Consider the following 19,391-nt stretch of genomic DNA (forward strand, 5'->3'; position numbering starts at 1 on the left):
GGGCGGAGTGGCCACGGAGTCATCGCTCCACCACCCACACGTTCGGCTGGTGCTGATATGACTGTAGATTAATACTGTTGATTGATTTGGTGTAAGAGAAAAATACTGTTTTAATTAAAAATTTACGATACGATCATTTACGACCCAGCGAAGATTACGGCCACGTGATATAAATCTAATCCACCACCAATATTCTGTTTGAGGCCTTGTTTAGTTGGGTGAAGTTTGAGATTTTGGCTACTGTAGCACTTTTATTTTTATTTGACAATTAATATTTAATTATAGATTAATTAGGCTCAAAATGTTCGTCTCGCGATTTCCAACCAAATCGTGCAATTAGTTTTTTTTTTCGTCAATATTTAATGCTCTATGTATGTATCGTAAAATTCGATGTGATGACTGATGACTGCTGTAGCATTTTTTTAAAAAAAGTTTTTGGAATTGAACGTGGCCTGAATATGAAACGGGAAATATGACAGGCAAAGGACGAATCGTGATGACACCAACAGTTTTTTATTATTCCGTTCATTAGATTGGCGGGTTGTGCCCGCTCACACGTGCTCGCCGGCGCACTCGCACCGGCAGGCCGCCCGCGAACGTGGCGGTCAGCCCCGGCGCGAACTTGGGCCGGCGGGAGCTCCGGTCGATGGCCTCGATGTCGAAGCTCCGCACCACGGCGACGATGACGGCCTTCATCTCCATGAGCGCCAGCTCCTTGCCGATACACACGCGCGCGCCGCCCTGGAACACAGGGTACCGGTACGGGTTCTCATGGACGAAGCGCCCGTTCCTGAGCCACCGCTCGGGCCGGAACTCGCCGCAGTCGGGGCCCCACACGGACTCCATGCGGCCCATGGCGTAGGCGTGGTAGGTGACCCGGGTGCCCTTCGCCACCGCCGTGCCGTCCGGGAGCGTGTCGTCGCCGGCCGCGAACTTGGAGTCGAACTGCACCGGCGGGAACAGCCGCATGCTCTCGGACAGCGCGGCGTGCACGTAGTGCATGCCCTTGAGCTTGTTGAAAGTGGAGGCCGTGAGCCGGTCGTCGACGCCGGCTACGCGGGTAGCCTCGTCCCGGATGGCGGCCGCGACCTCCGGGTGATCGGAGAGGAGCAGGAAGAAGGCGGTCAGCGCCGAGGCGACGGTGTCGCGGCCGGCGAGCATGAAGCTGACGACGATGTCGCGGAGGTACTTGTCGTCGTTGATGGAGCCCATGAAGCGCGACAGGAGGTCGCTGCCCGAGGCGGCGCCCCCGAGCTTGCGACGCTGCCGGATCACCTCCGCGGCGAGCGTGTCCACGAGGTGCACCGCGTCCCGGAGCCTCCTTTCGTCCCCGAAGTTGAGCAGGCGCTTGAGCTTCCAGATGATGTGCATGGGCACGGTGGCGCGCCTGGCAGAGAGCGTGGAGGCCATGTCGAAGGCATTCTCGAACGACGACACCGGCATCGACAGCTCCAGGCAGCCAGGGTCGAGACCGAAGGAGATCTTGCAGATGCAGTCGAAGGCGAAGCGACGGAACACGTCCTGCAGGTCCAGGACCCTGCCCTGGCCCTCACGGGAGGCAGAGTGGAGCAAGGGGATGAGCCGGCTCCGCAGCTCGGACGCCACGACGCGCACCGCGAAGGCGCGCAGCGCCGGGGACGCGAGCTCGGCCGCGGCAATCTTGCGCTGGAACAGCCAGGCGTCCCCGTCGACGTTAAAGATCCCGCGGCCGAGGAAGTCGGCGAGGATGGCCGAGAACGGGGCGCCCTTGGGGTAGTTGTCGAAGCGTGCGCACAGCATGTGGTCGACGGTGGCCGGGTTGGCCGTGAGCACGTTCCGGAGGACGTGCACGTGGACGGTCTGCGCCGGCGAGGTGCGCAGCAGGTGCGCGTACCAGTCGCAGAGGTTGTCGTAGTCGGCGGCCCACGACGCCGTCAGGTAGGCCTCGCACACGGGGCACGCGCACCACCACGGCGGGCGCATGCGCGCCACGGCCAGCAGGGCGGCCAGCGCCACCGTGCACGCGGCGGACACGAAGAAGACGGCGGCCACCTGCGGCTGCATCGAGGACGCCAGGGCACTCGCGGCTTCACGTAACGCCGACGCCCCCCCGTTCTCGGCAACCATGACCATGAGCCTGAGCCCGTACGAGCGGGGCTCCTCGCGCTGTGCCTGCGTGCGTGGTGCTATGGGCGCGCGCGCGCTTGCATACGCGGGTGCGTGCTTGTGACTCGTGTCCCCGGAGGAGGCCGTTTTATACCAGGCGCCAGGGGGTGTCTCGTGTTAAGGATGGGTGGTGTGCGCGCCAGATTGCGAGGAATTTGTGTACTTTGTGTTGCTGGTCTGACCTCCCCGTTGCTTTTACGAACCTCTTGGTCTCGGGCATGTTCGTTTTCTCCACTCCTCTCAGTCCTCTGTGTTACTCCATGTGTCGTGTTGGAGCTTTGTAGTCGGTGAGGGCACGTGCTTCATCAGCGAAAATTGCATGCCAGAACCAGAATCCCATCCCAGCCACTGGCAATGCATAAATGTGACTGGGGGCCATTTTAACCACCGCTGGCCGCTTTTATCCGACCATCCCCGTCCGGCCGTGACCAATGGTGCCGCGGTCCCTGGTCACCGGGCACTTATCAGTTTACTGGCCGGTGAGTGACTGCACTCCAGTCACAGTACTGCGAACGTGCTATCTCTGTGCCAAGCCAAGCGCCCTGACGCGTAGGAGGGCCGAAGAGGTGCTGCGCGTGCGCGGTGAGCACGTGCCGATTTCAATGCGGCCACGAGGGTGAAACAGCAGCACTGGGGCCGATGAGTCAATGCCCGGCACGACAGCGCCGTATGGCATGCAGCAATTCATCGCGTTGGTTGAGTGGCAGTATGCCCCGATCAGCATTCAACGTCTGTTGACTGAAGATTGTAATACCCCTTTTCCTTGACGAATGAATGGAATCCCTATTGGAAAAAAAAAGAGCAGTGCGCCCGCGCTGATGCAGTTGAGCGCGCGTGCGGTGCGACGCCTCTTGCGAACGGCCCGCGCGGTGCACTGTTGTGCTGTGCGCGGCGTCGATGCTTCAACGTCGATGGCACTGCAGCTGGATGGACACCTCGCGGCGGCATGTGTGTAGCTTCAACGTCGACGACACAGCAATGCGGCGCAAGATTAAAGGAAGATGCTGAGGACGTGGCAGGTAAGTTGACGTAGTACTAGCCTGATAAGAACTGACGTGGCCACTTAATAGTGTCTCTAATTGCACTCAGAAAACTCATACGGACAAAGCTAGTATAGGCTACTTCGAAGCAACACGTGGGCTATTTACTTCTTTCAATCGGCCTGTTCGCTGGTTGGTTTCTGGGCTGCTTTGGGTTGGCTGGTGCTGGTTTATTGTGAGAGGAAAACACTGTTGGCTGATTGGTTTTGGCCGGCTGAAACCAACAAGCGAACAGGATGAATATAAATTACACTTATGAAAAGTTTCCCATATGGAGTACCGGCGCACTACTCTATATAAAACTATCGTCCGCGTACTGCCAAGAGGAATCGAACGCAGATCCAGCTCATAGCAAATGTGTCTATATATCTTACAATGGGGACCTACAATTTACTATGAGATGCTCGTGACAGTAACAATAATGAGTTAGCTATTTTTTGTGTATTTAATTAGGCTTGACTCGATCTTAAATCAATTAGTAAATTTAGCATCGTGCGTGGATTTGAATGGCTTAGCAACAGACCTTATGTATAGTGTGAGAGTGTTCGTGTTCATGAGCATCAAGAGCTTAAGTCTACAGCAGGGATTACAAAAGGAGAGAATTCAAGTGTCTAAAGCATAGCGTCGAGCGTTTCTAGGGACCATGATATGTGCAACCCCTAAGAGGGGTTCCTAACTCACCTTATATATAGTTACTCCCTCTGGTCTGGTATCTAAGGCATGGCAGAAAGAAAAATAAATACCAAGACCCACCCATAGATTGTTGCGCTCGTTACGTCGGGGAGTAAGTGCCTCTATAGTTACTTCATGAAAGCGCCACCTTTGTTGGTATTTTTTTATGCTCAAGTAATAATTTCGCAACTGCAAAGAATATTGTTGTAGCATTTCACCCAGGAGTATTTTAAAGTATCATATTTGTTTATCCACAAGGAAGCTCATCTAAGAATATTAATGAATATGTGACTTGACTGTATTATAATTAATGTACAAAAGTCTATCAGGAGTAAGTCGATAAATAATGAGGGTATTGATCAACAAACACAACGGTGTCTCACAAGGACAAGGTACGTAGATAGCTTGTGTCTTATTCGCTTAGCTTATAAGCCGTAATTTTTCAGTCAACGAACAATGTTTTTTCTCTCACAACCAATCAGTCAACAGTACTTTCAGCCATGGCTTATCAGCCAAGCGAACAGGGCATTGGTTGGGAGGACAATGAGATAAGTGGAGCCACTGACACTTCCTACTACCTTAGTCTAAACAATCATACAATAGCTATATAACTAAGCACACGTAGGTACTAGTAAGCGCACACCTAGCATGGGAAAGACAGATCCGGCAGACAACAGACAGGGATGAGAAGGGTGTCAAACCATTCTTGCAAATAACTCTGCAGTTTAATAATTTGCCCAAACGTAATGGAATACAGAGAATAGATAGAACTGTCATCACCTGATATCTACCACAAATATCCGTGGAGCAAGCCGCAGACCAAGGTATACTATAGTCTCAACACTGCGTGCAAAGAAATTTTTATTAGTTCAGATGTATTAAAACGTGACTCGTACTTGTATCTTTTAAGGTTATAGGCCAGGTGAAAGCACGAATTGAACGACTATTACAAATTGGAAGTGTAGTCGCTATAAATCACCACTGTCAAAGTTTAGTTATTACGGTGTCATTGTCACTGTGCCGATAATATAGTAATAGTACTTGTGATTTTGAATTATGGTCATACTCGTGTTTTATGTCGATGTATTTTTATAAGCTTGGTTGGCGTATATTTTAGAACGTAGGGAGTATGTAGCTAGAAGCTTATGACTCCCCTGGATCCGCTTATAAGTTATAACAATATTATATGCAACGGATCCACTGTACGTATTCTGTAGCTTTTGTCCATTGCCATTTAATCATCGTTTCTAGTAATGTCTTTGTAAGATGAATATAGATCACATGCATAAGCCTATAGATAGGTCGCTGTCGTACCCATCATTTTTGAAATTATTGTCGCAAGGAGTAGTACATTGGCATCAGTCGGCTTATCAGCTAGAATCTATAGTATTCTTCTCTTACAATAAAATAGCTTCAGCCGGTTTATCAGCCGACTTTAATATCAGGCCAGACATCAGCGTTAGATCTGTGTCACTGTAAGGTCGCTACTCGGTACCATCGCGCTCCTCCAATGCCTTGTTTAGTTGGTGATTTTTTTTTAGAAAATGGTATTGTAGCATTTTCATTGTTATCTGGTAATTAGTGTCCAATCATAGTCTAATTATACTTAAAAGATTCGTCTCGTGAATTTCGTCTAAACTGTATAATTAGTTTTATTTTTTATTTATATTTAATGTTTCATACATGCGTCTACAGATTCGATATGACGAAGAATCTTGAAAAATTTTGCAAAATTTTGGAAACTAACACTAGAAGGCCGCTATAACAAACAGACCATCCGCATCTCACACCTCTTCTGTTCACCGGCAGGCCAGGCAATAATCCATTCATTTTACCGTCGCTCGTGTCGCGTCAGGTGTTCAAAACAATGTTTTATCCTAGTACTTCCTCCGTCTCAGAATATTTGTCGTTCTCGTTTTTCGAGAAACAACTTTAACAAAATATATATTAAAAAATATTATTATTTATAATACATAATTAGTATTATTGAAAAGATCTTTAAATCTAGTTTTTTAACAAATTTATTTGGAGACATAAATGTTGCACATATTTTGTATAAATTGAGTCAAAGTCGTGGCACGGACACTGAAAATGACAGATAAATTAGGACGGATGGAATACTAATTAAATAAACCGAAACACGCACACGATGATCTAGAAACGCAACACCTGAAGAACACGAAGCATTTAATCTACACATGATCTCTTCTCAGGTGGCAGATGGGTTATATATGTGACCGGTCTCGTTCTCATGTGACATTTTTCACTCACCTCACCTGCCCCGCCCCGACATCTCTCGCGAGCGGCAGCCGGCAACAAGCACGTTCAATGATCAGATGCCCTTTTCTGGTTTCTTTCCCCTTCGCCAAGCCCGAACCCGGACCCCCCGTGTTTAAATACACCCTCGGGCCGTCCTTCGGGAACATGGCCATCACCTCTCGGGACCAAAAGGCCAGATGCTTGGTTTGGACTGGATGCAATGCAACTAACGTTTGGAGTAAAAACGTTTCTGCATGACTTGGCCGGTTCAACATCCATCGGTTCGGAACCGATAGAGCCCATGGCTGCCTACTGCCTAGCGCCATACGCATACGTATGGTCACCCAGTCTGGCAGCCTCCAACAGCACAGTGCCAGCGTGCGCCGGCAGTCCAAATTCTCACGCGTATGCGTCCGTTATCCGTTATAGCATGTGATGTTGTGATGATAAAGGCTATGACAGCAAACGGCCCCGCGCCACTCATCTCGACGACATCGCACGCGCCACATCTGGAGTTGGAGTCGTAGTCCTCGCGTCGGTTTGCCGGTCCATCGGGGAGGGAAGCGCAGCGTGCGATGCCGTCTAGACTCTAGACTCCACGTGGCGTCCATTGGAAGGGGAGCGCATGTAGGCGTTAGTGCGCCCTCGCCCACCCAATTTTGCGGCGCGGCGAGCGATATGCCCTGCTGTGCGGGGTACGCAAATACGCAATACGCATGCAACCGATCGAGTTCGGCTGATGGCTACGGCCTACGGCGCCGGCGCCGGCGCTGCAATGTGAGCTCGCGTAGCGGCATGGCCAGTTCGTTGCGCACCACTACTAGTAGCTCGCGCGAGTAGCGACGCCAGCTGCCACGACAGGATGGATAAGGATGTTCGCGCGCGCGGCACGTCGAGAGGAGGAGGCCAAAACCTCGCCGCTCTTCGCCACGGCGGACGGAGAAAAGCGGCGGCACGCCGGCGCGTGGTAGGAAACGAGGGATCAATGCACGTTGAGACTCCGCAGTGTAAGACCTGATGCGTTGTGCCTGGGGGCAGTGGCAGCACACGTGTGAAGAGCTCGATCATGCGCCGGCCGGATTATAATCAGCACGTGACAAAAAGAGACGACGAAGCAGACAGAGGCTACGATTCAGATGCGTACGTAGCTCGACAGTCTGGATGGCCCAACCACACTGTAGCACTGTATGTCTGTATCCAGAGGCATCCCAACAAGTAGTGTAGATTATTCAGCGCGGTGGGCCAAAAGAATACTCCCTCTATCCTAAATTATTTGTTATTTTTTGTTTTCGTGACGCAAGTTTGACTCGATTTTTAAAAAATACATACAACATTTGTATCTCTAAATAAATTTATTAAAAACTAGATTCAAAGATCTTTTTAATGGTATCAATTATGTACCATAAATATTAATATTTTTTAATATATATTTTGTTAAAATTGTTTCTTAGAAAACGAAAAACACGTATATTTTTGAGGCGGGGAGAGTCCGTACACGTGGCCAACCCACTTGCAGGAACCAAACCAAAAGAGGGTGGGCGGGCACACACAACACAACAACAACACACGCCCATCTAGAACCTAGACTACTCTTCTGTCGCTCGCGACGTAGCGCCGAGGGAGGAGGGACAGACAGGGCATGCGGCGGAAATAAACGTCCTTGTCCAGCTTGTGCGCGTTTCGTGGTGATCTTTCCATAAGCCCAATGATTCCGCGGCCGGCCGGGTCGCTTTCGTGGTGAGGCCTACCACGCCATTACGGACCCAACAACCGGGTCTTACTGCCCTGCTGCCTGTTCCTGAGATAATGAGGGAGGAAGGAGCCCGCAGCGCCGGCCCGTGCCAGATCAGTTCGTCTCATGATTAGATTACCTCTCGTTTTTATCCAGTGGCGGAGCCCGAATTTTTAGGTAGCCTGGGCGAGACGCATACTAGGGATCCGTTCGACATGGCTCTGACTCCTCATATAAAGTAGTTTTTTTAAGCTAAAGCCGTTTTAGAAACATTTGGGAAAAATAGCTCTATTGCCATATTTCTAATAATTTGTATAAGGCTCGTGAAGAGGAACCGAGAGAAGCCTTATTTATGTGACTCCGGCTTCTCTATAAAAAAAATAGCTCCAGCTCCTTGTAAGGAGCCATTTTTTTATGGCCGTTTAGTAGGGCTCCTTATAAGGATCCGCAAGAAGCCGGAGCCGGAAACCTGCCAAAGATTCTAACACATAATGTAGATGTAGAGCATTGTATATGAAAGCAAAAAATTAGAGAAACGCAATAATTTTAAGCTAATCCATCTCCCTAGTACAGCTCCTGGCTAGTGTAGTGGGTCCTAACGTCTACTACTAACTACTGCCTACATAGCATAAAGTTTACACTGAACTTGTGGACCAATTAGCAAAGCAATCTTCTGCATTACAAAAAAAACAAGAGGAAGAAGTAGAAGCAATCTGCTTCATGTGCACCGTGCTGGCCTAAATGTGTTCACCCAGCTGAGCCCGGCCACCCTGGGCTGGCTGGGCTGGCTGGAACTGGGCTTATCAGCTCAGCTGTTCGGCAGCCCAGCCCCAGCCGAACGGCTAGTTATAAGCCACCCGCCGTCCTCCGAATCCCCAGCGTGCGACGCCTCCCTCATATTCTCCCCTTCGCGTCGGTGGCTAGGGTTTTCCGCACAAGCGCCGCTCGTCGCCGTCTCTCCGCGCGAGTCCCGGTAGTCGTCTACGCCGCGTTGCCGGGCCCCGTCGGTGGCCACCGGATCCATCCGCGCCCGCCTCTCTACGCCGTCCTCCTCGCCGGGCCTGCGGTGACAGTGACGTCCACCTCCTTCCCCGACCCCGCCTCCATCGACGGCGCCTTCGTCCAGCAAGGTAACCCCCGAATCCCACGCCGTCGTCCTCTCACCCGGCCGCCTCTGAGCCCCAGCTCGTCGTCTTGTAGGTTGACCCCCGCGCGGCTAGGGTTTCCTCACACTCTCGCCGGGCCTCGGTGACAGTGCTCTCCGCCTTCCTCCACGACCCCGCCTCCATCAACGGCGACTCTCTCCAGCATGGTAAGCCCCTAGATCCCACGTCGTCGCAGTCTCATCCGGCCAGATCTGAGCCCCACTGCCACCCCCACGCCGCACCCATCATCACCGCCAGGACCCGATCGACGTCTGCTCCTTCCAGCTGTTTCCGAGCCGCCGTCCTCTTTCCAGGTGTAGCCCATCATTTCCAAATTCGCTATTTGCTTGTTGATCATAGTCTAGGAATTACATACATTGCTTTTGTTTACACTAGAGCATTTGTAAGCACTAGAGCACATTGTTTGACAGCATACATAAATGAGAAGTAAAAAAAACAAAAACATCTACGAAGTGAAATCCTTTGTCTGAAATGCCTTGATTGTCCAGTGGCGAATCTGGATTACATGATTATCGGGTCATGTCTATAAATAGGTGGGGTCATATTACTCATTAGGAACTTTTAGTACTATATGCACTAATTTTTCATTGAAATTGTCAAATCCTTCGGGGTTGACGGACCCCGATGACAAGCTGTAGCTTTGCCACTGTGAATGTGAATCCTTTAACAGTAAAGCGAATTATCTGTCAGTGTACCCTTCTTGTAACTTAGTTTTAATGCAGAGGTGCTGGAAATATCAAGAACCGCCTGCTCAATTAATTCAATTTAAGGCTAAAGATTATTTCCATTGAAAGATAAGAGTTTGTTGGTTGTGGAAGTGTGAACTATCATAGTGCAATTCCAAACCTCAGGTAACAGCATATATCAAGAAACCAATGTATGCAAGGTAATTGGATAGTAGAAAGGAGAACAGAAGATGCAACATATCATTTATGTATGATGTCAAACAATGTGCTCTAGGAATTACATACAGTGCTTTTGCTTACACTAGATCATAGGTTACAGGTTCCAGTGCTATGTTTTAGCTTCAAATGCTTCATCTATTACTTTAGATTCTAGGTTGTTTTTACTTGAGTACCAGTGTGTTTGTAGTGTACCTGGAATGGAGAGTTTTCAGCCACTAAGAGATGTTGATTTGTTGGTACTAGGGGTTTGTCCATTACCTGTCGGTTTGTTGGTGCTAGGGGTTTCACATGAATACATGCATGCAATCCTAGTAATCTCACATGTTTGTATGCCTGCAAATGCATGTTCACAATATGCAATATGAGACGTTATCTATTATCGCAGTTATTCTTTTTCACCCTTCTTGCACTAATAGCAGGGGCTATTGGTTTCTCTGCCATATGCATGCTTTATAGTTTTGTCAATATAACCCATTTAGCTTGTATCCATCAACTACACCCATTCTGTAGGCTACTATAACTTTACCAGTTGTGTCATCACTACTTAAATGAACATCTTACAAGTATGCTCTATGTTTACACTACAGAGATTTCGGGGACGTTTCATCCACTGGTGACCAACGCTGCCCAAACTGGCAGTGTCGTCGACTTCGTCTTGCTCTCCACCTGCTGGTAGGCATTACAACCTTCGCTCAAAACACCGCAAACGGTTCGAAAAGGCAAGTTCTCTTTTCCGTCCTTGACTCTCATCTTTGCGTACTGGAACTACCCTTCGTATGACATAAGATATGCATCCATGTACATAATCCCTTCGAATGTCGATCCTTGCATCAGATGAGCCAGGAACGTGCTAGCTGGGATGACAGAACATGCTCTCTGCTTCTTGACCTAATCATCAAGCAGAAAGACCTCTATCACTGGAACGCCACTTCGCCAACCTCACTAGGGTGGACCAATGTCGTTCATGGCTTCAACGAAGTCACGAGGCTCGGGTACACCAAGAAAAAGTGCCAGAACAAGTACAACGAGCTGAAACGTTTGTATTTCAATTGGCGCGACAGTCAGACCCATACTGGGCTAGGCCGTGACCCGCTAACTGGAGAGGTTACAACTGACATCGAGTGGTAGGGCACCAGCCCCAGGGTGAAAGCTCTAGTTTGGTTTTGGTTAATTGATGAAACCCTAAGTGCTAACCTAGTTTATCAAAGTGATTATGAGATAGGTAGCACTACTCCAAGTGATGAAGCAATGGAGAAGATCATGACGATGATGATGGCATGGTGATGATCAAATGCTTGAACTTGGAAAAGAAGAAAGAGAAAAATAAAAGGCTCAAGGCAAAGGTATAAACCATAGGAGCTATTTTGTTTTAGTGATCAAGACACTTAGAAAGTGTGATCACATTTAGGATTGATAGCCGTACTATTAAGAGGGGTGAAACTCATATCGGAATGCGGTTATCTGAAAGCATCTAGGCCCCTAGTTGGGTTTCGGTGATTAATGACAATACAAGATTACTATGACTAACATGTGTTTTGCAGATACAATTAAGTTAGGTCATGGTAATGGAGATCGATCGGGCAATCAAAGTTGTCATGCCCCTACGATGGAAATCATTTTGGCTTTCAAAGGATGGACGATAAGGTTAAGGATGACTAGTTCTAAGTGTCGATTAGAGTTGGAGAGACACTTAGAGTAGTTTAGGACTTTGTTTTTTCTTTGGCCATACTATTAAGCGGGGTATGAACGGGTAGCTTGACCTAGTTGAGTCTAGTGAGTTAGGTGTGGTGCACACTTGTTAAAACTAGCTCTAGGTAGCTCCTATGAATGCCTAAGATCCTTTGGAGCAAACTTCATTTACATATGATCGAGAGTTGGAAGTGAATGTAGGGTCAAATGCTGACCGGATGCTGGCCCCGGTACGATCGGACGCTGGCCGCAGGGTCCGGTCAGTTCATTTGATCAGTTGTCTGCGTTCGGTGCGACCGGACGCTGGAGAGGTCAAGTGACTAGACGCTGAAAGGCAGCGTCCGATCGACTCCAGTAAGGTTCTAGAGAAGGGAATCAGCGACCGAACACGTCTGATCAGTACTGACCAGACCCTGAGGGTTCAGCGTTCGGTCGAGTCCAGTAAGGTTCCAATAAGGGTTTTATGCGACCGGATGCGTCTAGTCAGTGCTGACCGGACCCTGCCAGCGTCTGGTCAATACATTTTTACTGGTTCATGGGTTGAACTGACCGGAGCGTCCGGTCAACACGACCGGAGCATTCGGTCACCCCGCAGAAGCTCATAACGGTTCATTTTTTAGGCTGCCTTATAAATAGAAGCTCCACTCGTGTGTGGAGTCACTTTTGCTCATTCCAACAGCTAAGAAACACGTTTATGAGTGCTAAGAAGAGTAAGGTCCTAGTGAGGTGATTGAGATTTGAGAATCCAAGAGAGTAGCCTCATTAGTGAATCAAGAGTAGACAAGTGTGCATCCATCTTCTCATTAGGCTTCGCGTGGTCAAGTGAGAGTTCGTGCTTATTACTCTTGGTGATCGCCATCACCTAGATGGCTTGGTGGTGATTGGGAGCTTGGTGATCACCCGGCGGAGGTTGTGGGTGACCCAACTCAAGTTGTGAGCGGCTTTGGGTGATTCGCTACGACGGAGTGTCGAAGAATCAACCCGTAGAGAGCACTTGATCCTTGCGCGGATCAAGGGGGAGCTACACCCTTGCGCGGGTGCTCCAACAAGGACTAGTGGGGAGTGGAAACTCTCCGATACCTCGGCAAAACATCACCATGTTCCTCTCTCTCTTTACTTTGAGCATTTACTTTGAGTATTTACTTTGAGCAATTCAATACTTGTCTTTACATTCATAGAATTGCCATGCTAGAGTAAGTTTGGAATATAGGTTGCAAGTCCTTTGTGCGTTAGTTTGATAATAACACTTTTCTAGGCACAAGGGGTTAATTGGGCTATCCGTAGGATTTGATTATTGCAAGAAAATTTAAAATTAGCCCAATTCACCCCCCCTCTTGGGCATCTTGATCCTTTCAATTGGTATCAGAGCCTCGTGCTCACATTTTTAAGCTTAACCTCTTAGAGCAAGATGTCTCACGGGGATGGACCTCCTCCTATCTTTGAGGGGGATGATTTTCCATATTAGAAAATTCGCATGGAGGCATACCTAGAAGCTCTAGATGTTGGAATACTTAGAGCCGCCTCTCAAGGGTTCCCAACACCTAAGAATCCCACACAACTTCAAGGCGATGAAGTGAACTATGAAAAATGGAATGCAAAGGCTCGTAACACCATCTTTAGAGGCCTTTGCAAAAATGTGTTCAACCGCATAAGGAACCACAAAGACACTCATGCACTATGGTCGGACATTTGTGCGCTCCATGAGGGAACTAAGAGTGAGCGTGAGGAACGCTATCATCTTGTGATTAAAAAGCTAAATTCATTTGAGATGCTTCTCAAAGAATGTGCTAATGAGATGTATTCATGTTTGAATATTCTTGTAGAGGAAGTCAATGGGCTTGGACTTACTCAAATGTCACCATCCGACGTTGTGAGAAAGATCTTGAGTGTCCTCCCCATTGACAAATATGGCCATATTATGACCGTGCTACACCAAGGTGATCTTTCCACCGCTACACCGACACAAATCTTGGGAAATATCAATGCTCATGAGATGTACATGCACATCACCCCACAAGATGGCTCATCCTCTACAAAGAAGAAAGAGAAGGACTTAGCATTCAAAGCGAGTCAAGATAAGGGCAAAGCAAGACTTGAGTATGAGAGCTCAAGTGATGAAGAAGATGATAAAGAAAGTCTTGCTCTCATGGTGAAGAAGACTGCCAAGATGCTAAAGAAGCTAAACAAGAGTGGCATCAAGTTTGATGGCAAGAAGAAGAAGTTCTTCACTAGCTCAAGAAGAAAGCCAATCTCCAAGATGGATTGCTACAATTGTGGCGAACTTGGCCATCTTGCTCATCAATGCACAAAGCCCAAGAAAGATAAGTTTAAGAACAAGAACAAGGGCAAGAAAGATGACTCAAGCAATGAAGATAAAGATGAGAAGAAAAAGAACAAGCCATACAAGAAGAGAGATGGCAAAAAAAGAGACTTCTATAAGAAGAAAAAGAGTGGAAAGGCCTACATCGTCGGTGATTGGCTCATGGACATTGATTCATCAAGTGGATCATCCGATGATGATAGTGACAATGAGAAGGTGGCCGCTATTGCTATTGATCTTGCATCTTCACTGCCACCATCGCCATCATCCTCTACACACCTATGCCTTATGGCCAAGGGTGAACGCAAGGTAACTAAGAGTGATGATAGTAGTGATGATGAGCATGCTAGTGATGATGATAGCGATAGCAATGATGATGATTCACCTACATATGATGATCTTGTCAAAATACTAAGAAAATACACTAAGATCATTAGAAAGAGTAGAGCTACAAATGAAAAGCTTGATGCTAAAAATGATTCACTCTTAGCTAAGTGTGATACATTGGAAAAGACTAATGATGAGCTTAGAGAAACTAATGATGCTATATCATCCAAACTCAAGGAGCTCAAATCTTCCAAGAAAGAGCTTAAAGATAAACATGATAAACTTGAGTGGGTGTACAATGAACTCATCACTAGCCACAAGCTAAAAGATGAATACACTACTCTTAAGATTAATCATGATACTCTTGTTATTGCTCAAAAAATTTTACCAAATGAGCCACATGATGCTACTAACCATGTTGTCAAGATTGATATAGCTACTTTATGTGATGATTTAATTGATGAGAGCATTGAGCATGGATCTAGTAGCAAAGGCAAGCAAGTGGTTGAGTGCAATGACTATGATGAGTATGTTAAGCTCAAGAGTGATAATGAGAAGCTCATGAAAGATCTTGAAGAGATGAAAAGCCACAACATCATTGTGCTATAAACTCTTGATCATGACAAAGAGTTGATCCTTGAGAATGAGAAGCTCAAAGAAGAAAACAAGAAGCTCAAGGAAGAAAAGAAAGATGATGCTCTAAAAGAAGAAAATAAGAAGCTCAAGTTGGAGAAAGAGCATCTCAAGATTGGATTGAACAAGTTTGCTAGAGGCAAGCATCTCCAAAGTGAGCTACTCATGAACATCGTCATGAAGATAGATAGAAGTGGCATTGGATATGTGGCAATTATAGAAAAGAAGAAGGCTCAAGCTCAACAACAACAATCAAAGCCAAAGCCAAAGCCAAAGAGATATTTTGAGTGTGGACAAGAAGGCCACTTTGCTCATGAGTGTCAAACTCCACCGCCACAACCCTTTCCCAAGCATGCTAGACCCTTTGCTTTCAATGCTCACTACATGCTTAGAAAAGATTCTAGTGGAAAGATAAAAGTCATGTTCTTAGGACCCCCCAACAAGAGTAGGCCTAAGAAGATTTGAGTGGCTAAGTCACTTGTTGAGAAGGTGAAGGGCCCTCAACAAGTTTAGATTCCTAAAGTTTGAATCTCATGTGTGTAGGTGAACTACAAGACCGGTGGAAGTCATTGGGTTATTGATAGTGGTTGCACTCAACATATGACCAGTGATCCTCGTATGTTCATCTCACTAGATGAAGAGGTAGATGGACAAGAGAAAATAACATTTGGAGATAATTCAAAGGGCAGGGTTAAAGGATTGGGCAAAGTGGCAATATCAAATGATCATTCCATCTCCAATGTACTCTATGTTGCTTCATTGAGGTTCAACTTGCTATCTGTTGATCAATTGTGTGATCTTGGCTTCCAATGCTTGTTCACCAAGAAGGAGGTTGTTGTATCCAAGGTAGATGACAATCAAGTGATATTCAATGGATTTAGATACAACAACTTATATCTAGTGGATTTCACCTTCGAAGATGCAAATTTGAAGACTTGCCTATTCATCAAAACAATACTTGGGTGGCTATGGCATAGAAGACCTGCTCATGTTGGGATGAGCTCACTCAAGAAGCTTATGGAGAATGATTTGGTGAGAGGGTTGAAGGATATGAAGTTTGAGAAGGACAAGCTTTGTAGTGCATGTCAAGCCGACAAGCAAGTTGCAAATACTCATCCAACCAAAGCTTTTATGTCAACCACAAGAGTGCTAGAACTCCTACATATGGATTTATTTGGACCAACAACATACAAGAGTTTGGGAGGGAATCTCTATTGTCTTATGATTGTGGATGATTATTCAAGATATACATGGGTATTCTTCCTTCATGACAAATCCAAAGTTGCATCTTGCTTCAAGAAGTTTGCCAAGAGAGCTCAAAATGAATTTAAAGTGAAGCTCAAAAAGATTAGAAGTGATAATGAGAAAGAATTTGACAACACAAATATTGAAGCCTATTGTGATGAAGTTGGGATCAAGCATGAAGTATCCACAACCTACACTCCTCAATAAAATGGTGTAGTTGAGAGGAAGAACCGGACTTTGATCACTCTTGTAAGAACAATACTAGATGAGTACAACACCCCCGAAGCTCTATGGGCGGAAGCAATCAACACCGCATGCTATGCATCAAACTGCCTATTCCTTCAAAAGTTCCTTAGCAAGACACCTTATGAGTTGCTCAATGGGAAGAAGCCGGACGTCTCTTTATTTAGGGTGTTTGGTTGCAAATGCTACATCTACAAGAAGCGGCAACACCTAGGGAAGTTCCAAAAATGTTGTGATATTGGTTTTCTTGTTGGTTACTCATCGAAGTCCAAAGCATATAGAGTATTTAATCATGCCACCGGCTTGGTTGAAGAAACATATGATGTGGAATTTGATGAATCTAATGGCTCCCAAGAAGCACATGAGAATCTTGATGATGTAGGTGATGAACCATTGAGGGAGGCCATGAAGAATATTCTAGTGGGAGACATCAAGCCAAAAGATGATGAAGATAATGTACAAGTCATTAACCAACCCTCTTCATCAAGTGTGCCACAAGATGGTGAAAAAGATGGGAGAGTAGAAAATGAAGATACTCATATCTCCCAAGAGCAAATGATGGTACAAGCACAAGATGTTGATGCTCCACAACCTCCTCCCCAAGTGGTCAATAGAAGAAATACACCTCTCCTACAAGATCATCCACAAGATCTCATCATAGGGAGTCCATCAAAGGGAGTAATGACTCGATCTCAAAAACTTACTTCATTTATTGCTCATCACTCTTTTGTCTCTTGCTATGAGCCTACCAAGGTAGAAGAAGCTCTTAAAGATTTGGATTAGATCAATGCCATGCATAAAGAGTTGAACAACTTCACTCGCAATGAAGTTTGGACTCTTGAAGAGCGACCAAAAGGTGCAAGAGTCATTGGAACAAAGTGGGTGTTCTGCAACAAGCAAGATGATCAAGGTGTTGTTGTGAGGAACAAGGCAAGACTAGTTGCAAAGGGGTTCTCTCAAGTTGAAGGTTTGGATTTTGGAGAGACCTTTGCACCGGTTGCAAGATTAGAAGCCATCCGTATCCTTCTTGCATATGCATCACATCATGAAATGAAACTATATTAAATGGATATGAAAAGTGCATTCTTAAATGGCTCTATTAATGAACTAGTCTATGTTGATCAATCTCCCAGATTTGAGGACCCTAGATATCCTAATCATGTTTATATGTTGTCCAAGACACTATATGGGCTTAAGCAAGCCCCAAGAGCTTAGTATGAGCACCTTTAGGACTTCCTCATTAAGAAGGGCTTCACCAATAGAAAGGTCGACACCACACTATTCACCAAGAAGCTTGATAGGCATATCTTCATTTGTTAAGTATATGTTGATGATATCATCTTTGGATCATTAAATGAAGACTCATGCAAAGAATTTGGTGAAGTGATGTCGAAGGAGTTCGAGATGTCCATGATTGGTGAGCTTACATTCTTTCTTGGTTTTCAAGTCAAGCAAATGAAAGAAGGCATCTTCATCTCTCAAGAGAAATACACAAAAGATCTTCTCAAGAGATTCAAGATGGATGAATGTAAGCCAATCAAGACACCAATGCCTACTAATGGACATCTCGACCTATATGAGGGAGGTAACCCAGTTGATCAAACTCTCTACCGTTCTATGATTGGTAGCTTGTTATATTTAACCGCATCTAGACCCAACATCATATTTAGTGTGTGTATGTGTGCTAGATTTCAAGCTAGTCCTAAGGAAACACATTTAATTGCCGTAAAAAGAATCCTTAGGTATCTTAAGCACACACCAAGCATTGGCCTTTTGTATCCCAAAGGAGCTATATTTGAGTTAGTTGGCTATTCCGATTCGGATTACGCCGGATGCAAAGTGGATAGAAAAAGCACATCCGGAGGGTGCTATTTGCTTGGTAGATCACTTGTGTCTTGGTCCTCCAAGAAATAAAATAGTGTGGCTTTGTCCACCGTCGAAGCGGAATATATTGCCGCGGGTGCTTGTTGTGCACAAATATTATACATGAAAAAAATTTGCTAGACTATGGTGTAGTTCTAGAAAAGGTACCTCTTTTGTGTGACAATGAAAGTGTGGTAAAACTTGCAAATAATCCGGTTCAACACTCTCGCACCAAGCACATAGATATCCGCCATCACTTTCTAAGAGATCATGTTGCTAAAAATGATATATCACTATAAGGTGTAAAAACCGAAGATCAATTAACGGATATCTTCACTAAACCGCTAGATGAGGCTACATTTTGTAGATTGCGGAATGAGCTCAATATACTTGACTTTAGCAACTTCACTAAAAATTGAGCTTATGTTGTCCCTTGCATTCATTGTATTATACAACATGTTTAATTTGTGGCAATGTATATAGGGCTTGTCTAACATGGTTAAGATAACCGCCAAAAAGCGTGTGAAGAAGCTTAACCTTGGACCAAACTTGACAAGCAGCTAGATTTACTCACAAGTATTGCATATGCATGAATGTTGTTTTGTCGTTTTGTTCCATTTGCCCTTTTATTGCCTATTTTCTTAAAAGAATAATAGCCTAAGGGAAAATATTTTGAAAAATATGAGGGTTTGAGAGAGGTCACTCACATCAGTTCCAATTGGTGTTTATTTGGATCGTATTCAAGTTGGGACTTGATTGGGAACAGGCATCGTGAAAGGACTTTGAAGATTTGCTAGAAAAGGTGCACCAAACGCTGCACCAGACGCTGTTGTCTAGCGTCCGGTCAGTTCATAGGAGGTGAACTGCTGTTGAAGGAGTGACCGGACGCTGCGTTTGTGCGTCTGGTTAGGAGAGGATCCAACGTCCGGTCGATCAAAGGAAGAACAAGCTGTACTGACCGGACCCTAACTGCGTCCGGTCATGGACCACCAGACGCGTCTGGTCCCGATTCCAGAGGAATTGGACCTCTCTAGAATCGACCAGACACTGGGTGGTAGTGTCCGGTCGCTACCACCGGAGCGTTCGATCAGTGGATCTCGCGCGGCTTCAGGACTCTTCTCCATTTCCTTATCTGTTGCGCTTGGGGACCTC

At 46.2% G+C, this 19,391-nt stretch overlaps 1 protein-coding gene across 1 annotated transcript; it reads right to left on the bottom strand.

The window, feature by feature from the left end:
• Positions 1-494: 494 nt before the first annotated feature.
• Positions 495-2,195, bottom strand: LOC136459475 (cytochrome P450 94C1-like). Its single transcript, XM_066459323.1, has one exon. It carries the CDS (start codon positions 2,110-2,112, stop codon positions 529-531), a length of 1,584 nt encoding a protein of 527 aa, XP_066315420.1. The 5' UTR covers positions 2,113-2,195; the 3' UTR covers positions 495-528.
• Between the last annotated feature and the right edge of the window lie 17,196 nt (positions 2,196-19,391).

Source organism: Miscanthus floridulus, chromosome 6 (genome assembly GCF_019320115.1).
Source record: "Miscanthus floridulus cultivar M001 chromosome 6, ASM1932011v1, whole genome shotgun sequence".
NCBI lineage: Eukaryota > Viridiplantae > Streptophyta > Magnoliopsida > Poales > Poaceae > Miscanthus > Miscanthus floridulus.